This window comes from Diadema antillarum, unplaced genomic scaffold, assembly GCF_040938485.1.
Source record: "Diadema antillarum isolate AM-2024a unplaced genomic scaffold, OU_Dant_1.0 seq00000531_RagTag, whole genome shotgun sequence".
Lineage (NCBI taxonomy): Eukaryota > Metazoa > Echinodermata > Echinoidea > Diadematoida > Diadematidae > Diadema > Diadema antillarum.
Genome location: NW_027271482.1, coordinates 207,197 through 234,582, shown reverse-complemented (window position 1 = coordinate 234,582; position 27,386 = coordinate 207,197). Strand labels below are relative to the sequence as shown.

The window sequence follows — 27,386 nt, the reverse complement described above, 5'->3', positions numbered from 1 at the left end:
TAAGTTTGTTTTAGAATATAAACCCACGGACTACAGTTTTAACCCTTTTAATTTCAAAACACACTTTATAGGGGGTTGTAACTTTTTCCAGAAAAGCCAGGACTAAACAGATTATAAAGATTTCAATCATTTCAATATTGTTCTTCATGAACATAACTTCTCCAGTCACCCCACCCATGTAAACTACATGTACCCCATGGCAACAGGCTATTTATAAGTAGAGGTATATACATGTATGTCATTTATTAACAATCCTATCCCAACCATTACTGTCCATATACTGCACTGAGAACTACATCCGCAAACATGTCATAGAGTCTCACACTGCTGTCACACATGTATGATAAGAGATGTTTCGTAACACAAGTTACATTTTGTTCACTCAAAAATAGTCAAGTGGTTACTGCCAGCATGACAAAATATGGAAAATAGAGTATAGTATCAAGATTATGTTGCACCTAGCATGCATCAGAACTGACAACGGGCAATTCCGCAGTTAGGTGGACATGACATGGATAAAAGAAATGTGCCTCTTTATCTTACTCTTTAATCAAGGTATCAACTAATACCATGGATGTTCACCAATCATTTAGGGCTTTCCAATTCAGTAGATTTTATTTTCTGTATCTGTTGGTTTTGTGAGATCAGAAACCATCATTTAAAATGTACATGTGGGACTGGGGATGCTGAAATTCACTTAAATGTAAATTACAGTGGGTTCCTTTGAAATTTTTTCCTCAAATATTTGCTAAAGGGTAAAAGATGAATACATTTAAACACTCCAGAAGTCATGCGACATTTTGTCAATTACAAAAGGGAGAAATTACCTGAAGAATTACTCCGGACAAATGTAACGTTACTAACCATGCTTTTGGGGGTCTAGCTAACAAATCATTGGTCGAACTGCTAAAAATATTTGCATGAACATTTGTCATGATGCAATAACTGAAATTAATGCAACACTCTGATTGAAGTAACTTGAATTTTTGCACACTTTTTGTTACAAGACATTGATTTTTTTGTCATGTCCTTTTTTCGTAACGTTACTAACCAGCCCTTTTATTTGCCATAGCAATTCTAATATTTTGTTGGATTGCATTCATTCTTTTCTATATCATAAACCTGGGAAAGATGAACAAGTTTTTAACATGATTTTGTCTTGAAATGAACAAATGGGAATTTAGTAGTAAAGATAAATATCTAAATTTGTTTAAATGTAACATTACTAACCACGGCATTGCCCCAATACATAATTGTACAGATTGATATGAAAACCTGTCTGAATGACGTAATCAAATGTCAAAATTCCAAAACAATACCCTGTGATGCAAGTCATACCACAGAAATGATAATCTGCAGGATGTTAGCTATTTTCTATCCAATCACAAATTTATTAATTACTTTCCTCCAAATAAGTATTGGAGATGAAAGCCAAAGAACTTGTTAGGAAATGGAAAGCTGAAAAAGGTCAGATTTTAGTGTGGCAAAAACAAATGCCATGAGAATTCAACAATGGAATGGATTTGTCAATATGTTAAAATGGACATGTAAAAGATTGTGTTTTGAAACTATTACACTCAGATGGTAGTGAGTCGAAAGTGTAAAAATCCAAAAAGTATTTTCCACCATTTGCTTTTGATCATGCATAAATGGTATAACCTTAAATTCAAAAGTAATATATTTTGTAATTTTGTGTATGCTTCCCTCTTGAATAACCATCTATTAAAATCCTTGAATCTTCAGGCCAGGAAGAGTGTTCAGTTTAAAAAATAAGAAAAAAAAGTATATTTAATACTAAATAATCAAGTAATTATTTGGTCTTCATCATAGGCGTACCCAGGATTTTTTAGAGGGGGGTGTTCAGTGGCGCACCGTGGGTCAAGACATTGGGGGGGGGGGGGGGGCGCACCTCATGGAAGCAACATCAGAATTGCATAACTGTACAATTAAATGCGAGCGAGCTTGAAAATTTTGACATTTTACAGTCCCCAAACTGCCGTTTGTAGCTAATATATGTATATATTTGCTTTGGAAATTAAGGGGGTTACACCGGGTGCAACTGCTGGCAGTTGCTGGCAGTAACATCAGGAGAATGGCATAACGATTAAATGCGAGCGAGCGAAGCGAGCGAGCTTGAAAATTTTCATATTGTCCCCAAACTGCCGTTTGTAGCTATATTTATTCGCTTTAGAAATTAAGGGGAGGGGGCGCATCGGGCGCAACTGTTGGTAATTACTGACAGCAACATCAGGAGAATTGCATAACGATTAAATGCGAGCGAGCGAAGCGAGCGAGCTTGAAAATTTTTGACATTTTACAGTCCCCAAACTGCCGTTTGTAGCTATATTTTTTCGCTTTAGAAATTAAGGGGAGGGGGCGCACCGGGCGCAACTGCTGGTAATTACTGACAGCAACATCAGGAGAATTGCATAATGATTAAATGCGAGCGAGCTTGAAAATGTTGACATTTTACAGTCCCAAAACTGCCGTTTGTAGCTATATTTTTTTTCGCTTTAGAAATTAAGGGGAGGGGGCGCACCGGGCGCAACTGCTGGAAATTACTGACAGCAACATCAGGAGAATTGCATAACGATTAAATGCGAGCGAGCGAAGCGAGCGAGCTTGAAAATTTTGACATTTTACAGTCCCCAAACTGCCGTTTGTAGCTATATTTTTTCGCTTTAGAAATTAAGGGGAGGGGGCGCACTGGGTGCAACTGCTGGTAATTACTGACAGCAACATCAGGAGAATTGCATAACGATTAAATGCGAGTGAGCGAAGCGAGCGAGCTTGAAAATTTTCACATTTTACAGTCCCAAAACTGCCGTTTGTAGCTACATTTTTTCGCTTTGGAAATTAAGGGGAGGGGGCGCACCGGGCGCAACTGCTGGCAATTACTGACAGCAACATCAGGAGAATTGCATAACGATTAAATGCGAGCGAGCGAAGCAAGCGAGCTTGAAAATTTTGACATTTTACAGTCCCCAAACTGCCGTTTATATTTTTTCGCTTTGGAAATTCGGGGGGGGGGGGGGGGGGGGGGGGACACCGGGCGCAACTGCTGGCAATTACTGGCAGTAACATCAGGAGAATGGCATATAACGGTTAAATGCGAGCGAGCGAAGCAAGCGAGCTTGAAAATTTTGACATTTTACCGTCCAAAAACTGTCGTTTGTAGCTACATTATAATTATTTTTTTCGCATTGGAGGGAGGGGGCGCCCGGTGCGCCCCCTGGATCCGCCACTGGTAGTCAAGGGTGTCGGTTTATGTTCATGATTGGGGGAGGTATGACCAGCGAGGGGGCGTCGAAGTGACCAAGCGGGAGAAGGATGTCCAAAATCTGCACTTTATATAGAGCATCCCCTAATTTGTGTTTGTGAGTGTGTGTGTTTCATATAGATGGAAAAGTTAGGAAATAGCCAAGGTCAAGTCTTATTATTGGCAATGCAAGGCATTTTAATATAGACTAGTATGTAAAGCAACACTGCAAAATCAATGATCAAGCTTTGATAGCAAATGTGTACAACCTATCAAACATTGCGCAACATTGCAGCGACTCTTTTTGCCATTCCGATATTCTGAGTACACTGCGCACATCCTGCTTGTATTCAAAATGCCAACCAGGAATCACGCTGAATCACAATCTTTTGTCGTCTCCGGGCTTTTTGAACAATGTTATACCTCTTTAATCATGTGGTTAAAAGAAATCTTACAAAAATATCTTTTTTTCTTGATCATCCTTTCATGTCGATTTCAAAAGCAGTTTACTAACCCTTGAATTACCATTTTCGTACCCCCCCCCCCATGCCCCCGTAGTTACGCCACTGTTCCTAGACCTAGATATCTAGTGAATTTTAGGCGCAATCAAGTCATCGAACCACAATTTGTAGACTCACACTCAGTTATCTTTCAGTTTTAACTTTCAGTCATTGAAAAAATTCATATCTACTATTACTAAAGATTACCAAGTCCATGTGCTATTACTAATTACAGTCAAACTCGGATACCTCGACGTCGGATAATCCGAATATCACTTACCTCGGGGGCAAAATGAAAGTCCCGATTGTTCCTATGGAGTTTCCGTGTATTAAAATTCGCGTAGCTCGAAAAAGATAACTCGAAGTTCGGTTACCTCGAAGGGAAATCTAATGTCCCGATCTTAATTAACTTATTGTTTTTCCCAGCATGTTGCTCGAATCGAAATTGCAAACATCACTCAGCATCTCCGATTAAGCGCGCGTGGACAGCGAAGACATGTCCAAATGTTTTCACACTCGATTGTAAATATTCTGAGACCAGAACAATCGCGCGCCCAAGAAGAAATACCCGATACACAGCTGACAAGGAAAATCCCCAACACCTACTAACACACGTACATGGTATGCACATAGCACCCGTGCCAATGGAGTGCTTTACGATAGCACTACGCGCTGCCTCATCATTTGCTTTTCTTTAACCAGCGTGTTTTTATTTTTGATCGAGACAGTCATACCGTGCGCGTAGATTTCTCAACCGTCGGGGCGCACCTGCTTATGTTGACAGTTATATCTTTGCCATTAATCACGCTCCACTGTCAAAACATCAATCTCCCTCGTAGTGCCTTTTCTCAAACTATTTTTTTTTTTTGCCTTTCACGAAGTTTACTTCCCCGAGAACGCAAGTACAGAAACTTTTTTTTTTCCAGCAATGCGATTATGAAAATCTGGAAGTATAGGCCGATCACAATGAAGAATAGAATACACAGGGCTCCGCACTAAAGTTTTATCGGGCCACCAACATCATTGATTTTTATTTTCTGGTGGTCGAAAGTAAAATCTGGTGACCAAAAAAAAAAAAAAAAAATCAGGAAAAACATTAGAAAAACTAAATCGGTCCTACTAAATATAGACAAATTAATATTAAGCAGTATTGAAGTGATACAGATGCCCATGTCTAAAACAAATGAATAGAAAATTCAATCATCTTACTCTGTGTTTAAAGATTTGACACGACGAATAGGTGTAGAGATTATTATAAAAGTTGATGCCCATATATTGAGGAGGTCAAAACTTACGTTTGAAATGAGAAAATGGGAGGATTTGCTGACATTTGTTAGCATCCGACATTTGTTTTAGCATTGTAAAAAGCCGAAAGTTACCGTTATTCATTTTTAAATGTAAAAGCAAACAACCGACATTCATTTTAGAATCTTACGGAGCTGAATACTATCCTAATCCATTTCAAAACATGAAAGCAAACATCCGCTATTTGTTTTAGCATCTAACTGAGCGGATTAATACCATTAATCATTTCCAAATGATAAAGCAACAATCTGTTATTTATTTTTGCATCGTACAGAGCAGAATATTACCGTTATTCATTTCAAACATCCGACATTTATTTCATTATCGAACGGAGCCGAATGTTACTGCTGTCCACTTCCGAAAGTGAAATGAATCATCTGACAATTATTTTATCATCGCACGGAGCCGAATGTTACTGTTTTTCATTTTTGAACGTCAAGGCAGACATCAGACATTTTGGACCACGAAACGTATAGCTGAATGTTAGTGATATTTATTTCGAAATGTACCGTAGCAAATATCCAATATTTTTTTTTATCATCGTATGGGGCAGAATGTTACTGCTGTTCACTTCCAAATATGAACAAACGTAAAAGCAATCATTCGACATGTATTTTAGCATCTTCCGGAGCTGAATGCTATTGACATTTACTTTCGAACGTAAAAGCACACATCCGGCATTTATTTTATCAGCGTACGGAGTTGAATATTATTGTTATTCACTTCAGAACATCAAAGCAAACATTCAACATTTATTATAGCATCTTCCGGAGCTAAATGTTATTGCAATTTAGTTTCGAGCGTAAAAGCAAACATCTAGCATTTATTTCATCATTGTCAGGAGTTGAATATTATTGTTACTCTTTTCCGAACGTCAAAGCAAACATCACACATTAATTTTACCATTAAACGCAGCTGAATGTTACTGTTATTCATTTCAAAATTTAAAAGCAAACATCATACAGTTATTTTAGCATCATATGGACATGATGGAGCAGAATATTACTGCTATTTTCTTCCGAACATAAAAACGATCATCTGACATCTATTTTAGCATCTTCCGGAGCCGAATGCTATTGCTATTTACTTTCGAAAGTATAAGGAAACATCCGACATTTATTTAACCATCGTACGGAGTTGAATGTTATTGTTTTTCATTTCCGAACGTCATAGCAAAAATTCGACATTTATTTCAGCGTCTTCCGGAGCCGAATGTTATCCTTATTCATTTCCGAACGCAAAACCAAATATCTAACATTAGTTTTACTCACCATACGGAGCTGAGTCTTATCGTTATTCATTTCCAAAAGTATGAGCAAACATCCGACATTTATTTTAGTATCATACCGAGTCGAATATTACCGTCATTCATTTCCACAATTAAACGCAAACCTCTGACCTTTATTTTAGCATCTTACCGCTGTTTATTTTCAAAAGTAAAGGCAAACATCCTACTTTTTTTTCTTTTTTTGGTGGCGCGATCGGGCCACCAAAATCTTTATTTCTGAAATTTTGATTTCATTTCCGATTTTCATTCAATTCATTCATATAAAAGTTGATTCAATTCAAATGGACAAGCATGCAAATAATCAATAGGCACTATAACAGACACCATGTTGAACATCGATAAACGTCGAACATCGATAAACATTGGATAAGTCGAAGAAAATTCGACCTACGCGTACCTCGAAATTCGCGTACGTCGAACCATTTTCTTCAGTCCCGACGAATTCGAGGTATCCGAGTTTGACTGTACATTGAGTAGCAAGTAACTTGCCACTCCCAGAGCTTCCAGAGCTTGCTGCTTCCAGTAGGCTACTATACTGACTGTACTTGGTAGTCAGTGGCGTATCTAGGGAAAACGGCGCCCATGGCAAGCACGAAAATTGCGCCCCTAATTTCTGAAAAAGTGTTCAACCCCAACCCCATCCCGGTAGGGACTTTAAAAAAGTCCTCATGACATGCTTTTTGAAGCACTTAAGAGGGGTCTTTTGAGGGTGATTTAAATGTAATAGGCAACCCGAAATTTTGATATATTTTGGCGAGCGAGCGCAGGAAGCGAGCCGAAAATTTCTATATTTCAGCTTTATATATACATAACATGGAAATTCTTGTCATTTTTGATTATTAAATCTTCGAATTACAATTCTAATCATAGTGACGGCCCTATAGATAACGATTTATACCAACAGTGTCCAACCCCATCCCGGTAGGGACTTTAAAAAAGTCCACATGATATAGCTTTTTCAAGCACTTAGAAGGGGTCTTTTGAGGGTGATTTAAATGTAATAGATATTGAAGAATTTTGGCGAGCGAGTGCAGCGAGCGAGCCGAAAATGTTTGTATTTCAGCTTACAAAACATGGAATTCTTGTCATTTTTGGTTATTAAATCTTCGAATGACAATTCTAATCAAGATGTATAGTGACGGTCTTATAGATAACGATTTATACCAACAGTGTTCAACCCCAATCCCATCCCGGTAGGGACTTCAAAAAAGTCCACTTGATTTGCTTTTTCGAGCACTTAAAAGGGGTTTTTTGAGGGTGATATGAAATCTGATAAATTTTGATAAATTTTGGTGAGCGAGCGCAGCGAGCGAGCCGACAATTTTTGTATTTCACCTTACAAAACATGGAATTCTTGTCATTTTTTTGGTTATTAAATCTTACAATTCTAATCAAGATATAGTGACGGCTTCATAGATAACGATTTATGCCAACAAACCAAGGACTTGGAAAAATACTCTAAATTACTACTAGTGAGTGAGCCGAAATTTTTATATTTCCACGTCATCATTACGTTTTGTTCTTATTTTTTTTTGTTGATAAATTTTGGCGAGCGGGCGCAGTGAGCGAGCCGAAAATTTTTATATTTCAGCGTTACAAAACATGGAATTCATGTTTTGTTTTTATCTTGTTTGATTTTGTTTTCTGCCAACCCCCCCCCCCCCCCCATTCTCCTTCCCCCCGTTCGGGCGAGGTTCTTTTTTTTTCTTCTTCTTCTTTCTTTATTCTCGTTTTTTTTTTTCACGAGCCCCCCTTGCCCCCCCCCCCCAGATACGCCACTGTTGGTAGTTGATACTACTAACTTAGCATGCAATGTGCCTATAATAGGCTGCAGCGCAGCATGCATTGTACACACATAATATTATGCATCATACACAATTTACGGAACCGCGTACGGTATAATACCGGTAAACGGTGAACATTATGCGCAATGTATCTTCGCGATTCGGTCAGAAAGCAAAGCAGGGATCGGGAATGTGTACTGTTTGCGCGTCAGCTTCGTGCGCGGTGCAGTAACGTAGTATTAACACGTACTGTACACGAGTTCTTTAGTGCGTATAATATTTTGTAACTCCATAATGTATCATCATCCACACAAACATTAAAACAAGGAAGAGAGAGAGAGAGAGAGAGAAAATGAACGCAAAAGAAAGGAAAGGCGGAATTCAAAACGGAAATAAAAGCGGTAAAGACAGCTTTTGTTTCATTTGTCAACATCTAAACATTGCTGAAGAGGGGTGTTGAATAGCTCAAACACCTCCCTTTTGCCCAAGGGAGGTGTTTGAACACCTCAAACACCCCCCTTTTGGCAAAGGGGGGTGTTTGAACACCCAAAACACCCCCCCTCGGTACGCCCTTGGTCTTCATGACCAGTCGAAAGAGTGATACAAAAATGGTATACAACACTTCATCTTCTCTCAAGAGTAAAAATGAGATATCCAACTTAAGAACATTGATGTGTCCACAACTACTTGCTTTGTTGCACTACTGTTGCATGATGTAGGCATGCACACTAGCTGGAAGTCACTTTCATTTCTCACAATATCTAGCCTATTCCATTGTTTCAAAAGGAAACCCACAAAATAAATGCTTTTCACACATTTAAACAACTATGTACACCTTGTTTGATGAACCAACAAGTCTCATTCAGTCCAAACAGTTATTTAATAGACTTAGAATGGATCGAAACATTCCATTTACATGCTGTTAACATAAAATGAAGCCTCCGAAACGTCTGGAAAATTCATTTGGTATGCCTTATGTTTTTATGAAAATCATCATGTTATGTAGAAAGTGATGGGTAAATTGTGTCTTTTTTGGTTGATATACACTGTTTAAACATATTTGTAGGGCAACATCCTCATCTGCCAATATTTCATTGCTGAATGAAAAGGTGAGTTGATGTATGACACGTCTGTGCTGTTAAGGAAAAATATGTAAATTGTATAGTAAATCTATATTGGTGACTAAACAAAGCAACCAGAAAACTGAATGTGATAAGATATCTTTAGATATGTCATAAATGATCATTGGGTGGGTGAACAATAAATCTAATTTGATTTTGTCCAGAGAAAATCACAAAAATGCAGTGTTAACATCCTTTTGAAGCCTCCGAAACCACTTTTTCTCTATAAAGTGTATTGGCTCAAAAAATTACTGCAGTATCATAATGTTTTTATTATTTTTGTTGTCTGTCCATGGCTGTTAATGATTTCATGGCATAATTTGGGGCAGACACTCAAAGAATTTATCAGAAATGTCAAATTAGATGTTTTTGCTGTTTCGGAGGCTTCAATGTGTTTCGGAGGCTTCACATGTTAACGGAAAATTTGTATTGTCTCCTATTTTCAGAGAGTTTGGCGGATCTTAACTATTTTTGGTTTACAGTATTAGGTTAGGGCCCCATATCGTACATTTTGACATATAGGTTGGGTCTGTTCTCTTATCTATATGCATATTATTTGACTAAACACTTTGTTTCGGAGGCTTCAAAACTGCTAACGGAAATTTCACTTGATGAAGTAAAATCATCACAAAATTTCAAATAGCCCTAGAATCAAGTAAACTTTGATGTGAGTCTAAAGTTTAGCTGTACCTTAATATTTTCAGCACAAAAGAAAGTAACCCAAACACATCCACTGATCATTACTGTCCATCAAAGTTTGCTCACAATTGTTAACGGAAAATGAAACCTCCGAAACCTCAAATTTGAAGACATAGTATTCTAAAATACAGGGCCAGCTACCAACCAAACTAATTTGGTCATTTCAATTGACCATACAACTATGCTTTTAACATAAACAAGGAAAAGTAGAAATTACGCGGTGTGTAATATATGTCCCCGCCGGAAGTAGCATTTTGTAGCAAAATGTACAATACACAAATCAAGGTCAAAGGTAAAAAAAGTCAAAGGTCAAAATTCTGTGTAGAAGTTTTGAAGCCCTCACCTAGTGCCATCACATAAAGCAAACGGAAGCGAAATCGGGTTAGAAATGGCGAAGGAGTAGCATTTTGTAACCAATGTACAATATAGGTCAAAAATCAAGGTCAAAGGTCAAAGAAGTCAAAGGTCAAAATTCTGTGTAGAAGTTTTGAAGCCCTCACCTAGTGCCATCACATAAAGCAAACGGAATCGAAATCGGGTTAAAAATGGTGAAGGAGTAGCATTTTGTAGCAAAATGTACAATACAGGCTAAAAATTGAAAGTTACACCCTTTACCGTGAAACTGACCATATATCTACTCCTGTTCAGTTATACCGAGATTTCGTTATAACAAAAGAGAACTACAGCTGTAATTGGTTCCGAGAATTTCGTTATGACGGGAGTGAACTGTGTTAGGAAAGTAGTCGGTCCATATCAATCATCTTATCTTTCCCCTATATCGCCATGTCCCGAAGGTACCCCTGATATTGCCAATGTCATAAAATATGTATCACAAGAAAATTACATTTATGGGAAAAGACTAGCACGTAATCAATGGCTTGTGAAAAAAAAAAATACACATATTTTCAACTTGTTCTTCGGATTGATCGGATGCCTGTCTTTACACAAGAGATATTTTGATAATTGCTTTGTTAAATGCACTTGGCGTGATTAGTCTGTCTTCGTTTTCTGATTAGACATGATTTCATTCAACGTAAGCATTCAGTGATAATTGGGTCAGTGATAATCAAGGTCAGAATATAACTGCTAGTTTATCCCACTTTCAGCATGCCAGGCCGAAGAAATGAGGAGAGAAGAAAAAATAAGCGAGCTGCGGAAATCTGCCAAAGTATCACTAAATTTTTCAAATCTTCGACATCATCTACAACAAGCAGCAGCAGCGAGACAGATGGAAGTGGTGCTGTCATCCAGAGTGACCTGTCATCTACAACAGGCAGCAGCAGCGGGACAGATGGAAGTGGTGTTGTCATCCAGAGTGACCTGTCATCTACAACAGGCAGCAGCAGCGGGACAGATGGAAGTGGTGTTGTCATCCTGAGTGACCTGTCAGATGAAAGAGATGTGAGGAAAACGGGCGTCCAAGTCCAGTCAGCTGCTGGCGAGTCTCGAACAAAATCTGTTGGACAGAATCTCAAACATGACCTGGGGAAAATCTTGACAGCAACAATGTCTGTATCGGACATCAAGACTAAGATGAGAGCCATGTCAGATGATCAAAAGTACACTCTGTTAAAGCATCATTCAAAGCCATGTGATGGATTCATCTTCCCATCTCAGTACGAAGGTGGATGTAATCGCTCTTTCCAAAGAAGCTGGCTTGACAGCTACCCTTGGTTGATCTACAGCAAGTGCCTAGATGGTGCGTTCTGTATATACTGTGCGTTGTTCGCCTCGCCAAGGGACATCCTTGGGATCTTGGTGAACAAGCCATTCACGAAGTGGCGGAAGAAGTCGGAGTACATTGGGCCGCATGCCATGAAAGGTCACCATATAGAAGCACAGAATGCTGCTATGGATTTAATTGCAAAGATTGACCATCCCAAGAAGACGGTAGAGGCCTACTCAAAGTCACTTTCCGGTCAAAAGTATCCGAACAACCTTCACATTCTACGATATTGTGTAGAAGCTGTGCTCTTCTGTGGTAGGCAATGTATAGCCCTTAGAACAAGAAACGAATCTGGTTCATGTAGCAATGGTAGCGTGTGCATGCTGTGTGTATTATGTTGGATGTGTGTGTGTGTGTGTGTGTGTGTGTGTGTGTACCGTACTTATACATACGGCCCGCGCGCCGCGTCTGCTGCCGTGCTACTCGCTGCACATGGGGGGTGGGGGTACCCAGCTAGGGCATCGCAGCATGCAGGCATGCCGCCAGGGCAAGCCCTGTCACATTGCATAACATCAACTGGGCGCTTGTGTTGTAAACTGCGCTACCCCGGTCGACAGCAATCAACGCACGATGTTTGACACACACCGATTCCACAATTTACAAAACGATAATGCGAATGTCATGTGCCTTCGTGTAGACTCTATACACACAACCACAGTCACAAACAAAACACTATTGTTAACATTGACTCTCGCTTTTCTCAGACCGCCGAGTGGCAGTTATCACATGAGTTAACCATGCAAACAAACAAGTTGTACGTAGAGCCACAGCTCATAAATGATCAGTCAATTCCATCCTAAGGCCTACGCGTGGGAAGACACGGTTTGAACAGGAAACTGCGAGTACGATTGAGTAGACCTATTACGAATACCGATATTTGTTACTGAACTTCTAATCGTTGACTCTCGCTTATCTCAGACAGCCGATGTGGCAGTCATCACACGAGTTAACCACGCAAACAAACAAATTGTATGTAGAGCCACAACTCGATCATAAATGATCAGTCAATTCCTTCCCAGGCCTAGGCGTAGAAGACACCATTGAACAGGAAACTGTGAGTACGATCGAGTAGACCTATTACAAATACCGATATTTGTTACTGAACTTCAAATCGAGGTTATTTTCAAGATTGCTATAGCCTGTAGGCTCTTTCATGCTTTTATGGATGGTGGTAATTTGGCATCATTTTCACGCAAGTAGCTGCTAGACGATATGCTTCCTGTGCTGTGCTGGCATCGCGCATCGCATGGGGCGGGGTGAGATATACTGACTACAAAAATGTACTGATACTGAAGCGATGGCGAGGCTAGCTGCCTGAGGCAGCACTGCGCTCGCTGTCGAAAAGGCATGGGCACGGTCGGCTGGTGCATATTCGCGCACGCTGGCAATACAGAGCTAGCTGACAAGTTTCAGCGCACATGCATGCTTTCGCGCTAGCTTTATCGCGATGATGGGGGTTGCGTGGGTCTGCAATGTAAACAACTGCGCCGTGTGGCACTGTAGTGTAAGGGTAGCAAGCACATACAAATGTACACACACATACATACAATGTACGCAAACACCACATGCGGTGTGACGACATTGTGGGGGGAGTGGCTTCTGCACTTGTTACGCATATTTTCTAACTGCTGTACGCTCATTATCCGATCACTTGAGATCCACACGCAATTATGCAACTTTCCGGCGTAATGATTTGGACACATTTTTGAGCGTGCTCGTTAAAAAAGGGGGTAATATTGCTGTGATTTGAAAGTTAAATTTCTCGAGAAAGAAATATCATTTCGCCATGAAATTTGAAATGTGTCTTAATGATGTAATTCTCTTTCATATAAAAAAGATCAAAATTTGCTTTTTCAGAGAATTTCTAAAAGTTATAAAAATGCTTAAGACACCCTAATAATATGTGCTACGTTTTATCCATACCCGATCGACAGCAAGGCTGTTAGCGCATGCGCTGTGTACGTTAAGTAATACGATACAAAGTGCGGAAGGACTAAAATCTCGGATAAAATCTTTCACTGGGCTCTTACAACAGATCATATTGTACAGTAAATCAACTTCGGCGGCTCTGGGATTTGTATCTTATCTAGGGCCAAAATAAATAATATGTTGGTTTCCGGTTACCTGACCGACCCCGACCAAAAGGTGCCAATCCGGTAAATTTTATCCTCATAGAGACAAATGAAATTTTCAGTAGTCTGTCCGTGTAAGAAATCCTGATAGAGAAAAAAAAAAAATTTCCAGTAGTCCGTCTGTGTAAGCAATCTATCTCCAAGACTTTCAACAGAAATTTTATGATCCATATGAAGAATGACAGAATGAAATTGCACCAGCGCGCACAAGTACAACTACACGACAAAGTTGTACTGCACACAATTTACTGCGAAGTACCGTATGTAGCGTACCCGATACATTTTTTGCACAATGCAATGCATGTGTGTACGGTATAAAAGGCATTTGGATGACTGTGTGTGCATTGCAATATTGTGCGACTTGCATACATTCCTGTAACGTATGCTGCAGAGCTAGGTATAATGGAAGCTTCCACTATCTAGCATGGGAGGGGGAATGCTTTCATCTTCTCAAGAGAGCTTCTGAGTGAGCGAATGCAAAACTCTGTTCGGTGTTTCCAATTATTGTTCACTATAAAACATATCATCATGCGTTGGTTTCAGGCTTTTTCATTTTATTGGATTTTAAACATCAGTATTTTCTGAAGTATTCAAATTCCTTTCCCCACTGACTGGAATCAGAAAGTCTGCTACAAACGATGATCGCAAAATGCCGCGCTGTGTGTGGAAGCGCCGATGTGCAAACACGTGGTTTCACTTTCAAGTTTAAAGGAATGTGCCATGTGCTCCTGCCTAAGAGGTTACTAGTATTGCAAGTTCGATGGATCGAATGCCCCATAAGCTGAGCTGAATGGCTTGTTTACGGTAAACATGCAGTTTACGTTCGATACGAAGAAACCATTACGTCTTTCACGAGGGAAGAACATACAAAAAAAACGAAAAAAAAAGACAACCCACGAACAAAATGTTGATAGCCAAAACTTTGAAAAGTAATAAGCAGTTTTGATGAGACTGAACTGAAATTAATTGTCATTATTTTGCTGTCTAACCACGTGATGACTGCATCTCATTGGACCTACTCGTAGTGAATTTGTCTGGGCGTAAGAGACCTTTCATGTATTTCTGTGATTGCATTTTTAATTGACTGAATAATCAATCCTTTTTTTTTATTGTTCAGGGAACATAAGATATTCGATCAAGTACACTATAATCGACTGTTCGATGTTTCCTACTATGCGCCAAAAGAAAGGCTATAGAATCATGATATCTTTGCAATTATTCCTTTAATTCAACTAATGAGCTGGTTCTTTGAACGATATTTCCAGGATATTTACACACTGTTTATTCCAGTGCGCGCATTCTTTCATCTGGCACGCACCTGGGTGTGGCACCTGCTTCTGTGGAAATTTCCACAAGGGAAGAGGGGTGGGGTGTCAAGTTTCTTTGAGCCAAAGAGACTGCATCAAAGATCAGAGCCATGTTCGATCTTTGACTGCATACGCAATCTCTTCGCTTTTATTTATTGTCATTCATGTTTCCCTTGTATATTCTTTGCTGATACTGAACATTTGTGACCCTGCACCTCAAAACAAACAAAAAGTCGCCGTACATGGAATTTTACTTTTAGACATATTCTGAAAGAGCAGACTTTAAGCTTTAAAATGATGTATAACTCAAATCAAATGGACTCTCCTAACCTATCTAAATATTGGAAAGAAAGCACAAACTCAGGAAAAGTGTGAACTGAGAAAAGAGGCTCTGAAGTACAGTGTCTGTTCAAGCGCTTAATCTTTACCAAACCGTGCTGGCTGTGCGATGAATGGGACAAAAAACAGGAAGTAAACCACCAGAGTAACAACAATGAAGGGATTATCAGATTAAACTGAAATTAAGCATGCCTCATTAACACATTCTGTCCATAATTAAAGCCAACTTTCAAAGCAGTAGCACTATCCTTTCAAAAGTTATTAGAGTTGAAAGTGAAGAGTGTGGACAAGGTTTTTCAGAAATGAAAAAGGGATTCTAAAGACACACCTAATCACACTATTTTACCAAAAATGTTCGAGATAAACTGCTAAAAAAACTCACTTTCCTGCCCGTTTTATGATACCAAATTTTAGCATAATGTAAAAGAAGACCCGCTCTTTCAGAAAATATGAAAAAGTCAAGTTCGGCTAGGTTTACCCATTTCACTTATTTTCAGTCCTCACGCAAAATCAGTGTGTGCGACTTTATGTTCGTTTTGAGGTGCACGGTCACATTTAGATTTAACTTTACGAAGGTTGCTAGCACGTGGTTCTTTTTGTTGTGAGGTGTATGTAATTTCTTTTTTTATCATTCTTGGGAGGGGAAAGAAGAGTAAGAGGGAAAGTGAAATAAAACAAATGGCACGTACGCTCACAGTAAGCCTTCTTTTTACACCAACATAGTTATCATCATCACCATCAGACATCACTCGGATCATTTTAGGCCAAGTAAAAAAAGAAACCAGTTTCTCGTCCTCGCGCGCATCGATTTTGGCCGCCGCATCGATTTTTTTACTATTTACTATTTTCAAAATGGCGCTGAAAATACCAAGAAATTCATAATTCTTGTCCCAGCCCGCTCCCCGCCCGCATCAATTTTCAGTTGCTGCATCGACTTTTTTTATATTTACTATGTTTTCGGCCGCCGAAAAAAAAAATCGACAATTCACCTACCAATCGTGATGTCTTATTTCTAATTACGCCTTGCGTCCTCTACTTAGCTGTAGTACACCTGTAGCTTCTGTAGTGCATATGTAATAACGTATGCTTTTCACACTGCGAGCTCGGCAAGAAGGAATGACCAACAAAGCAGTTGAACTGTAGTTGGATGGGCGGGCCGGCCTGGGCTGTGATGTACAGCGCACTCGGTACGTCGTGATGTAGACAGGACGTTGAGCACCTTCTGTACATTTCTTTCGTGCTGTTGCCCGCTTCATGTGCTGCTAGATTGATTGCGCAATGTAACCACAAACCCCGTTATAACGAGGTCCGTGGGACCGGCGATATTACCTCGTTATGACCGGTACCTCGCTATAACCATACTCATCAAAAACAAAGAAAAACATAAGCATGACGTCATATACCCATCAATGAAACTTAAACATATCCTTTGCGTTGTTATTACACAATTATTGAGCGTTATTCTTGAGAGAATAAAGGGAGATTATTTGTGAATTAGAAGAAGAAATAGAGGCTGAAATGATAAGTTAATTCTTTATTGTAATTCTTGTTTGTTAATCTTTTTCTAAACACCAGCGCAAATATGGGGGCAAATATATAGAGTAACATACAGGCCTTGTTTACCGTAACTTGCTAGGTATTTTTACGCTGTTGGTGCCCGGCGGGAATGCAATGATTTCATGAATCATTTCGGCTGTAATCTTGTACACATGTACAATGTATGATCGTTGCGCCCAAATGGATTAAAAATGCATTCTTTATTTTCTTCCGAAAATCTCTTCGCGTTTTGTATGACCGTTCTTGAAAATATGTGACAGGATTGAATGTGGGAGGTCACGGTCATCCTGTTTACGCAAATCTGTACCAGATCTATTCAAACTAATACAACAAATGTAAATGCGCCTGTTTCTTTTTCTGATTTAGGTTAACATATGTGTCATTCAACTTTTTTTTACGCTACTGTCACCTGGTGAGATCGCAATGATTTCAGAGTAACATACGTGCGTTGTTTACCGCTAACTTGCGAGGTATTTTACGCTGTTGGTGCCCAGCGGGAATTCCATAATTTCATGAATCATCTGACTGTAATTTTATACAATGTATGATCGTTGCGCTCGAAGGGATTAAAAAAGCGTTATTTTCTTCCGAAAATCTTGAGTTTTGTACATCCGTTCTTGAACTGTTGAATGCGTTTGTTTCTATTTCCGAGCACCGATTAAGTAGGTTAACATGCGTTATTCAACAATTTTTACGCTACTGTCACCCGGCGAGATCGCGATGATTTCATTAATTATTTCGGCTTTAATCATACACACTCATATTTGAATTATCATCCGTTAAATGATAATGAACAAATCCAGATCTATTCAAACTAATACATGTGTTTGTTTCTTTTTCCGAGCACCGATTAAGTAGGTTAACATGCGTTATTCAACTATTTTTACTCTACTGTCACCTGGCAGGATCGCGATAATTTCACTAATTATTTCTGCTTTGATCATACACACTCATATTTGTTAAATGATAATGAACAAATCCAGATCTATTCAAACTAATAAATGCGTTTGCTTCTTTTTCTGAACACCAATTAAGTATAGGTTAACATGCGTTACTCAACTATTTTAACGCTACTGTCACCCAGCGGGATAGGGGCAATGATTTTATTATTTCGGCTTTAATCATCCAAACTCATATTTGCTCAAAACCAGCAAAAGAACTGGAAGTCGGAACTAAAATTGGAAAGGATGTAATGATGAGTTGCACACGCATTCCAATTGTCCATTTTTGGTCACAATTTTATTGTCGCTACATGAAAAGTTTTTGAATGCGTTATCTATTTTTTTCTTGTTGCGCTGTGGTCTGACCTCATATCACGCACACGTTTCTCGCAAAAAAGAAAATCGAATGATTATGTTTAATAATTTAGTAGGAACATCTGAAGGTGTTCCTGTGTCTTATCGCGTGATTAAGAAGAAAACATGGAAGTCTCTTAACGGTTCTCTGCAAAACGGGAAAAGAAGTGGATAGCGAGATTTCAGCTTCCAATGTTTCATTTGTCGCGTGTTTGAAAGCAGCAATTTGGTGAAGAAATGGAACCTCGTTATATCTGATCAAATTGCTTGTGTTTTTCTTTATCATGATTTACCAAAATTGTCCTCGTTATAACCGGAATCTCGTTATAACCGAACACGTTATAACCAATTCATTCTGCCATTACACGCAAAGGAAAACGGGACTGACGCGAACACCTCGTTATAAGCGGTTCCTCGTTATAACCGAACTCGAACTCGTTATAACGGGGTTTCACTGTAGTAGAGGAGACCAGTCAGCCAGCATAGCATGCGTTCTGGAGCTGGAAAAAAAAAATCGTGGAGTGATGGAGAGAACCGATCTCAAGCGCACGTGTGCACAGCGAACAGCTTTTAATAGTGAATATAGTATTCAACTGGTTCGTATTCTGCATTTCAGTAAAAAGGAAATCAGGTGGCTGTTTCACAGTGTTGACAATTGGCAGTACTGTCTGCGGCATTTTAAATCTTTGAGCGAATAAGTTTTCATATGAGAAAAGATCTAACTCAGTAAGTTTGTGTTGTGTTGAAAGGCAAAAATAATGCTATGCATTTCCAGAGATAATGGTTGGATTCATAGGTTCAACAAGTGATGCATAAATGTGTATATTTTCTGTTTAAAAAAATGTTTTTTTTTTCCCCATACCCTTGATATGACTGAATGAATACAGTCACAGTGTAGTTAAATTGGTATACTTGTCATGCATAAACAGCAATATACGCAGATTTGGTATGAAATTGTGCATCACTCAAATGATAAGTGGTTTATATCACTGCTGCTTCTTGGTAGCACTGTAATGATGGCCATGGAAGAAATGAAGGGAGAATGTGACTTATCTTCACAGGTACATGTTTTACAACATATGTAGTTTTGGTATACAATCATTCATCATCCAAATGATGAGTGATTATCAAATGTCTTTTTAGAACATGAAGAAACATCTTTAAATGTTCAATGCTATAATGCCATATCAGTATCATTTTGACATCCATCTGCAATTACTGTACAAGCCAGTTTCTAGTTGAATGTGCTACAATTGTACTGTGAAGAAATGCAGATACATACATTGTACCAGCTGTGTAGACACAAAAAGTCACAAACACAAATGATAAATAAAGCAGTGTTTTGAATATCGTGGAATTTATTTCAGTCGTACATTTGTTGAAAGACATGTTTTATACCTGTTTCAATTAATAGCACAATACATCAGAATTGCAAGTACACTGGCATCAGAAATGCCATTACAACACTAAATACCAGTATTAAGATGGCCATTTTCCCTTCGACATCTGTAGTGGACAGAAAAAGCAAATGTATTTCTGCATGCATGAAGTTTCATTTCAAGTATGGTACATATATCTATTTGTTTGAAAATGCACAGAGTGCAGGCAAGACATACCGGTACACTTGGGACCTGGTCTCTCATAACACAGCTACCAGAGTGATATTTCATTTCGTAAATTGGATATAGAAAATAGTAAAGCCCTCTCTCGTTACCTTTCTCAGAATTACTGGACGAGAAACACATATTACTTTCATTTTGACAATCCTCGAAAAAATAGTAAGATGTCAAATAGTAAGGACCTCCCTCATCGCCTTGCTCAAAAAACCCGGACGAGAAACTACTTTCTTTTTTTACTTGGCCTTAGCCTTTTCCTATCAACATTAAGAAACACGCATAGTCCCTCAAGATAAACACCTAGGAAAATAAATAACAAATACAAAGTATCAACACCTCCCAAACAACACAAGCATTTAGAAAAGACAACACAAAGCACATCGAAGTGGCTGGGATCAAACTCCGTCGCTTCGATTCGAAAAAGTATTGCAGGAAAGCAGAAAATCGCCATTACGAAAATAACAGTGCCATACACTTGAAAGAATTACGTTTAAATACTTCAAAATATAAAGGGAACGGATAAAGCAATATAGAATGGAAGAAATCGTACCAAACCAGGTGTGAGAAACAACAGATATAAAACGAAGTTTAGTAGTATAAGCTTAGGCCCTAGCAAAAGTTTGCAGCACCGAAAGCTACGCAAAAAGAAATATACTTTGGAAACTCGGTACTGCGACAAGATCCCTGGGATCAAGTCAATAAACGATACAAAACAAAGGAAATTAATTCATTTTGACCGGAAAATAGTTTGTTAGTATTCTGTTATATGAGATCTCCTTTTATAGGCCTAGAAATACATCGACTTTCCACGATACTCGGGAAAGAGAGTTCGAACGCTTTTCACTTGCACATAATTTTACTGCAGTGCACATCAATACACAAACAGAAATTCACCTTTTCCTTGCAGAAAAAAGATGCAATAACGTTATAAAAAACACACCACACTCTAAAAATCATTTTGTACTTGGGAGGCAAGGGAAAAGCGGATGAAGAAGAAGAGAAAAAGAAGCAGACATTGCACAACGGTACGTCTTCTACCCCGCCTCAAAACGAAATGGGTACTGTAGTGGCAGCTGGCTACAGACTTGGCACACACGCTCCACAGCCGGCCACACATGGGGATACCACGGCGATCGATGTAAACATCCAGGGTCCATAGGCGATAGGGATTCACGCGCGCGAAGTTCCGTTCGGTGTACACAGTACGCAAGCAGCGACTTGCTTGTACGCACACTTTTCTATTCAGCGCTTTCCAGTTCAGCGCTTTCCACATACGGTGCGTACGCGTTGCATCGATATCCCAGCCGAGTACAGATAACATGGCACATGTGATGTGCGTTTGCCATTATTTTTTTCCCACTGTGAATTCGTACCTTGTAAGGACGTTTTCGTATTTTCGTATTCCCTTCGATTTTTCGTAACAAATATGAATTGGTTTCAGAACAGTTGGCAGCTCTGATATATGTCCCTTTTTTCGGATTTCCTATCCCACAGATTTTAGTTGTGCTTCAGGAAGCAAATACAGACAAAATAAAATACATGTATGGGGCAAAATTTTGTTGGAAAATAAAATTTTTTCCCTACCTTCCGACCCACTATTCTAAATCTAGGGGTTTGGTTACCAGAGGGTAAAATATTTTCGAAAAATACAATTTTCCCCCCACCTTCCGACCCACTGTTCTTGAGGTCATGTTACCGGAAACCAACATATTAGGGAGCTTTAGATTTTGACGCGCGAACGTTTGAGCCGACGCTTGCGCTGGACGTTCTCCTCTCCCTGCGTCGTGTGGAAAAGTAGCTTTAGATTACGCTGGGACACAACGTATAAAAAATAAAATCGCGCCCCCATATGATCAGTGCACGAAGAAGCTCTCTACGTCGCAAACTGTGCGGACATGAAAATAGCCCAGTACGCGTAGTAAACAACTCAGGCGATGCAAGCTAAAAATAGATTGACTTTACACGCGCTACTGCGCAAGCTCAGATAGTCAGACCATGTTTTTTTCCTTTGAATGTCCGCGCGTCTAAAATCTAACAATTAAAGCTCCCTAGTATTTATTTTGGCCAACAGTAAAATTAGGCTATGCTGGCAGTGGTATGGCTACGAATTTCAGTGTAAAACCCTGTATTTTGGTCTCTGATCACCAAAATGCTAAGCCATATCAGGCAGTTCTGCGATAGCAATAGGGCTGCCATGCGATCCCTAACGGTTACTCGGTACGGGTTGGGGTCGCCGGTGCGGTCAACGACATCCTAATCCGTATCGAATACTGCTAACGTAGTAACATAAACTGCGGTATACGGGACTACAGTAGAGAATGCTTGCGTTGTAAAGATGGCATTGATGTGAACACATTTGAAACGATTATTATGCTGACAAAGAAGGAAATACGGAAAGAAATTGCACAATTACACGTACTGCAAGTACTATTTCATAAGCTGAAGTATTGCTAAGTACATAAATATTTCATAATGCATAAAAATATAAGCAATGAAAGAAATTTTCATACTCACTAAAATTCGAGACTGTCATGAAGAAACGTAATAATGGCTGCCGAATGAACAAATTACAGCGCCAGCTACAGGCCGCTAAGTTGTGTCGCCTGCTGACGGTAAGCACTATTTGGGCACCCGTCCCGCTTCATCATGAATATTCATCATCTACAGGTAGCCGTATTATACCGTGGAAATACATAATTTTTAAGTTTCTCGGCAGCGTTTTTAAGTTTCTCGGCAAAACAGTACTGTAGTACAGTTATGTTTGAAGGCTTGGATTGTGACCATTGCTCAATCGCTAACAGGCATAGAACGCAAGTGTAGTTCATTTGTTATGATATGTGATCCCGCAGTAGGCATTTCTTTCTTGGAACAGATATGTGTATACCGGACAACTAACTTCACTATCAGGTAGATGCTGTGTGTAGGACTCAGCAGGAGAGCCCGCCACATCCCGAGAGTATTTTTCTGAACCGATTGCTAACACGGGTCTAGGGCAATTACCCTTAGAGCCCACTATGTCAAGACAACTAATGTCAAAATTACCACAAATGTCATAACGCTTCAACCACAAACGTCGTAACACGTCAACCACAATTGAAATGTCGAAGCTTATTGCTTGCATTAGAATAATGAAAATAGTGAATGATTCACTATTTTTCATTATTTTGATGCAAGCAATAGCTAAGTTTCGACATTAAATGTGGTTAACGTGCAGGGCCGGCGGAACGTTTTCAAAAGTGTGGGGGCCCACTTCCGGGTTTCATGAGCTGAGAAGCAAAAAAAAAAATAAATAAATAAAAAAAAAAAAAAATAACGGTCCTCAGCTCATATCTCTCCCCTTCCATTTCCGCGTTTCTTCAGCTGACAAGCAACCCCCCCCCCCAAAAAAAAACAACAACAACGAAAAAAGGTCCTCAGCTCGGATCTATTTCCGGTTTTTTTCAGCAAAAAATGGTCTTCAGTGGAATAACATAACCTTACCGCGCTCACATTTCAAGATCTCTCTCTATTTCTATTTAGTGCCACTTACGTACTTCCGGGTTAAAAAAAAGTGTGGGGGCCCAAAGTGATGACTCACCTTTATGTATTCCTTTGTATGTGCACAAAAAGTGTGGGGGCCCGAGCCCCCACGGCCCCCACGGTTCCGCCGGCCATGACGTGTTACGACATTTGTGGTTGAAATGAATCAGACTATAATTTGATCAACGTTTGTCAGGTAATGTCTGTCCAGGGAGGTGGGAAGAGTCTCCCTGGTCGGTATGTCTGTCCCCACATAGAAGCCTGACGGCGAAAAGACGTTTTAATTTGGTCGCAATTGGTCAAACTGGTCGCACGTCACAGGTCCGTAACTAGGATTTTTATGGGGGGGGGGGGTTCAAAATTGGAAATATGTGGACCTTTCTGAGGGAGTTAAAGCAACCAAGCGGGATATGGGGTCTCACTCTGGGAGGGGTCTAGGAACACTACCCCCTGGAAAACCACCCTCCGGATAACTACCACTGGGATGGTTACCTCCCAGGACAATTCCCCCCTAGGGCAACAACCTGTCGGACAACTACCCTCCTAGGGCAATTACCCTCCAGGGCAATTACCCTCCAGGGCATTTACCCCCTAGGACAACTACCCCCCGGACAACTACCCTCCTAGGGCAATCACCCCTCTGGGCGATTCCCCCTTAGGACAACTACCCCACGGATAACCACCCCCAGGATGACTACCCCTGGATATAACTACCCCTAGGATAACTACCCCCCAGATAACTACCCCGGATATCTACCTCCTGGATAACTACCCCCCGGGTATTTACCCCCTGGATAATTACCCCCCGGATAACTAACCGGAGGGCCAAACCCCAAAAAGTCGCTTACTTAACGAGTGAGTTGCACTCTCTCTACAAACTAAGTAGACCATGCTTATTTTCAAGTTTTTATTGTAACAAACAACATTCCACTGGTCTACCTCAAAAAATTTGTTGCGAAAGCCTCCACATCCAAGATGGCGTCCAAGATGGCCGCCATATTTACTGAATTTGTTATTTGAAAGATAGAATTTGATTGAAAATTCAGATTTCAACAAATTTGATGTCATGTGAAAGAAAATAAAATTTTCTACAAGTTGATACCATTTTTGTGGGTTATTGTGATAACTGGATTGAGATTTTAAGGAAAAACACTCATTTTTTGATATTTTTCTGAAAAAAGGAAAATCATGAAAATGCTTGATTCAGCATAAATCAAAGAAAGACTGAAGGATTATCTTGAAACGTTTCAAGAATTTTTTGTTTGACATATAATTCATATTTGAAGAAAATTAGGGGTCAGTACCATTTTCGGTTCAGGAGTTATAATGTCTCAAACTTGAAAACTCACTACGTAAAAATGGCCACTTTAGTTGTGACAAGACCTTGTTGGTCGTAAAAAACGTCTGCGCGCGCCAAGACTACTACACGCACCACTGACACTGGCGCTTGTAGCAGTGCCAGTGGTGCGTGTAGTAGTCTTTGCAAACGCAGACTTTTTCTTTGACAAAGAAGGGTTTGTGCCTGCAAACTAACTTTTCATACCAAGTGGTAGCTCAGGTGACGCTGATTGCTATTATTTCAAAGTAGATTGTTCTGAAGCAGATGAGATGAAGCAAAAAATATTTTTCAAATAGAGGTAGAAGCTTGAAACAACCTTGCTACAGAGAGTTTAAAACAAAATTTGGATCAATCACTCAAAAAATTCAAGATTGCAGGCCATCAAAGCTGACATAGTGTATTGCGCCAAAGTAAATGTATCATTTCGATTTTGATACAATTTTGTCTGTTTTGCTGTCTATTCATATGGTTCTTATATATTCTGAACATTTTAATGCCATTTCAAACCATCTTAGGTTTTTATGGAGACATTTTTCAGAATGCACCATGAATATTTTTCTAAAAAGTAAAAAAGAATAAAATTAAAAATGTTTATGAAAACCATGCAGAAATTAACATCTTTCCCATATAATCAATATTTGGAGAAAATTAGAGGTCAGTATTGTATTTGGTTCAGGAGTTATAATGTCTCAAACTTGAAATCCCATTTTACATAATATGTTATTTGCACGCATCTGTTCCCAAAGACGTCACAGAGGGTCAAATCCAAGATCATGCTTACTTTTCGAGTTCCACTCTCTCTATAAACAAGACCATACATAATATTAAGCATACTAGGCAATGTTCCGTAAGTACACCTCAGTAGATTTGTTGCAAAGGACAGATGCGGTCCAACAGGGCCGCCATTTTATTGAAATTCACATTTCAAACATAAAATTTGACAGAGACATTGGATTGCAACAAATTTGATGTCATAATAATGAAGGAGAGGAAAACTTTCTAAAAGTTGATACCACTTTAGCTGTGTATTGTGATATATTGGGGGGGGGGGGATTGTTTGCTTCTCTTTTTTTTTTTTGGGGGGGGATCCATATTTTTATATTGTTTTGAAAAAAGGAAGAAATGTAAAAATGCATGATTTAGTATTTATCAAAGAAGAACTGAAGAATTATTTTGAAACCTGCGATTGAGATTGAGATTTACTAAGATTGAGACATAATTCATATTTCTGGAATCACAGGCAATATCACACACTGTTGACAAGTTAACATCTAAAACTTGAAAAAAATCATATTTATGCATTATAAATTTGGCTTACAATGTGTTTACATGGTCACATGTAATACTGTAATGGTCTAGTGACTTGCAAGTACCTGCAAACTAACTTTTCATGCCAAGTGGTAGGTGACGCTGGTCGCTATTACTGTAGCATTTCATCATAGTAGATTGTTCTGAGGCAGATAAGATTGAACAGAAAGTATTTTCCAAAAAGAGATAGGAGCTTAAAATTTGGCACAAATTTTGTCAATGTGTAATGTTTAGCGATAAAAATAGTATCCACACAAAATTCAAGATGGCGGTAATTAATCGAGGTTGTCGTTCAAGGCATTATTTACCATTAGTGCACGTAAAACAAAAACCCAGCTTTGTTGTCCTCAAACTAGTTCTAAACTGTGAGTTAGGGATTAATGTACAAACTTAAATCAGTATTATTAATGCTAAATATTGTTAGATATACTAAATAGATCTGATAAGAATGTTTTTTTTTATGTCAACAGTTATCATGGTTATAGTTTCTTGAAAAGAAAATGGTGACATCTCCGTATGTTTTAGGCTTTATTATAATTTTTTCTACATGGTAGAATGTTTTGTAATACTACTAACCTGCACATTGAATTATTATAAATCGAATTTGATATCTCTCCCAATGGTAAACAATACCTTTAGTGTGTTGCGTCAAAGTTATCTCAACTTATAACTTATAATATGTTTTTTTAAATCTTCTTATATTGCTGTCTATTACATGTTTCTATACATCCGAACGATATTGTACTAGTGTAAACCATATTGAGGGTCTTTTGCCCAATCTTTGATAAAAAAGAAATGCTTCTGTATCAAAGCTATGCTTTTTTACTTGTATGTTACTCTGCTGTTGTAGAAACGTGAATGATGATGGTATATGTGTAATAATGTCTGATCCGTAGATGTCCTTGAAAGCCCTTCTGATCCGAACCCCCCCCCCCCCAAAAAAAAAGAATCCAACATGGCGGGAATTTCTCAACTTTGCTCTTAGATGTGTTGTGCGAAATTACTTTTCAGTATATTGTTCGAATAAAATTGTCCAAATTGGTTATTCGTGCTGTATATTCACATTAACAAATAATCACGCTGAAACTGTGTTTTCCGTTATCAGATTTTTCTTACATTGTTTTTAGGCTGATTTCATGTGGGTTATAGTGTCACAATTGATCTGAACTTATGCCATTGGTAGATGCTTTCCTATATTAGATATCAGGATCACTCGAGAGTGAAAATGTTCATTTTCATTCATTTTAGAGTGACCTCGGGGATCACTCGAAGAGTGACGAGTGATCCCTAAG

At 39.0% G+C, this 27,386-nt stretch overlaps 1 protein-coding gene across 2 annotated transcripts in view; it reads right to left on the bottom strand.

Moving 5' to 3' along the window:
• LOC139734523 (CCR4-NOT transcription complex subunit 2-like) overlaps positions 1-22,474 on the bottom strand; it is a 243,407-nt gene extending 220,933 nt beyond the window's left edge. For both annotated transcript variants that reach the window (XM_071645298.1, XM_071645299.1), the window contains exon 1: positions 22,443-22,474. In XM_071645298.1, coding sequence (XP_071501399.1) covers positions 22,443-22,461 — 19 coding nt within the window. In that variant the 5' untranslated portion in view covers positions 22,462-22,474. The remainder of the gene's footprint in view (positions 1-22,442) is intronic.
• Between the last annotated feature and the right edge of the window lie 4,912 nt (positions 22,475-27,386).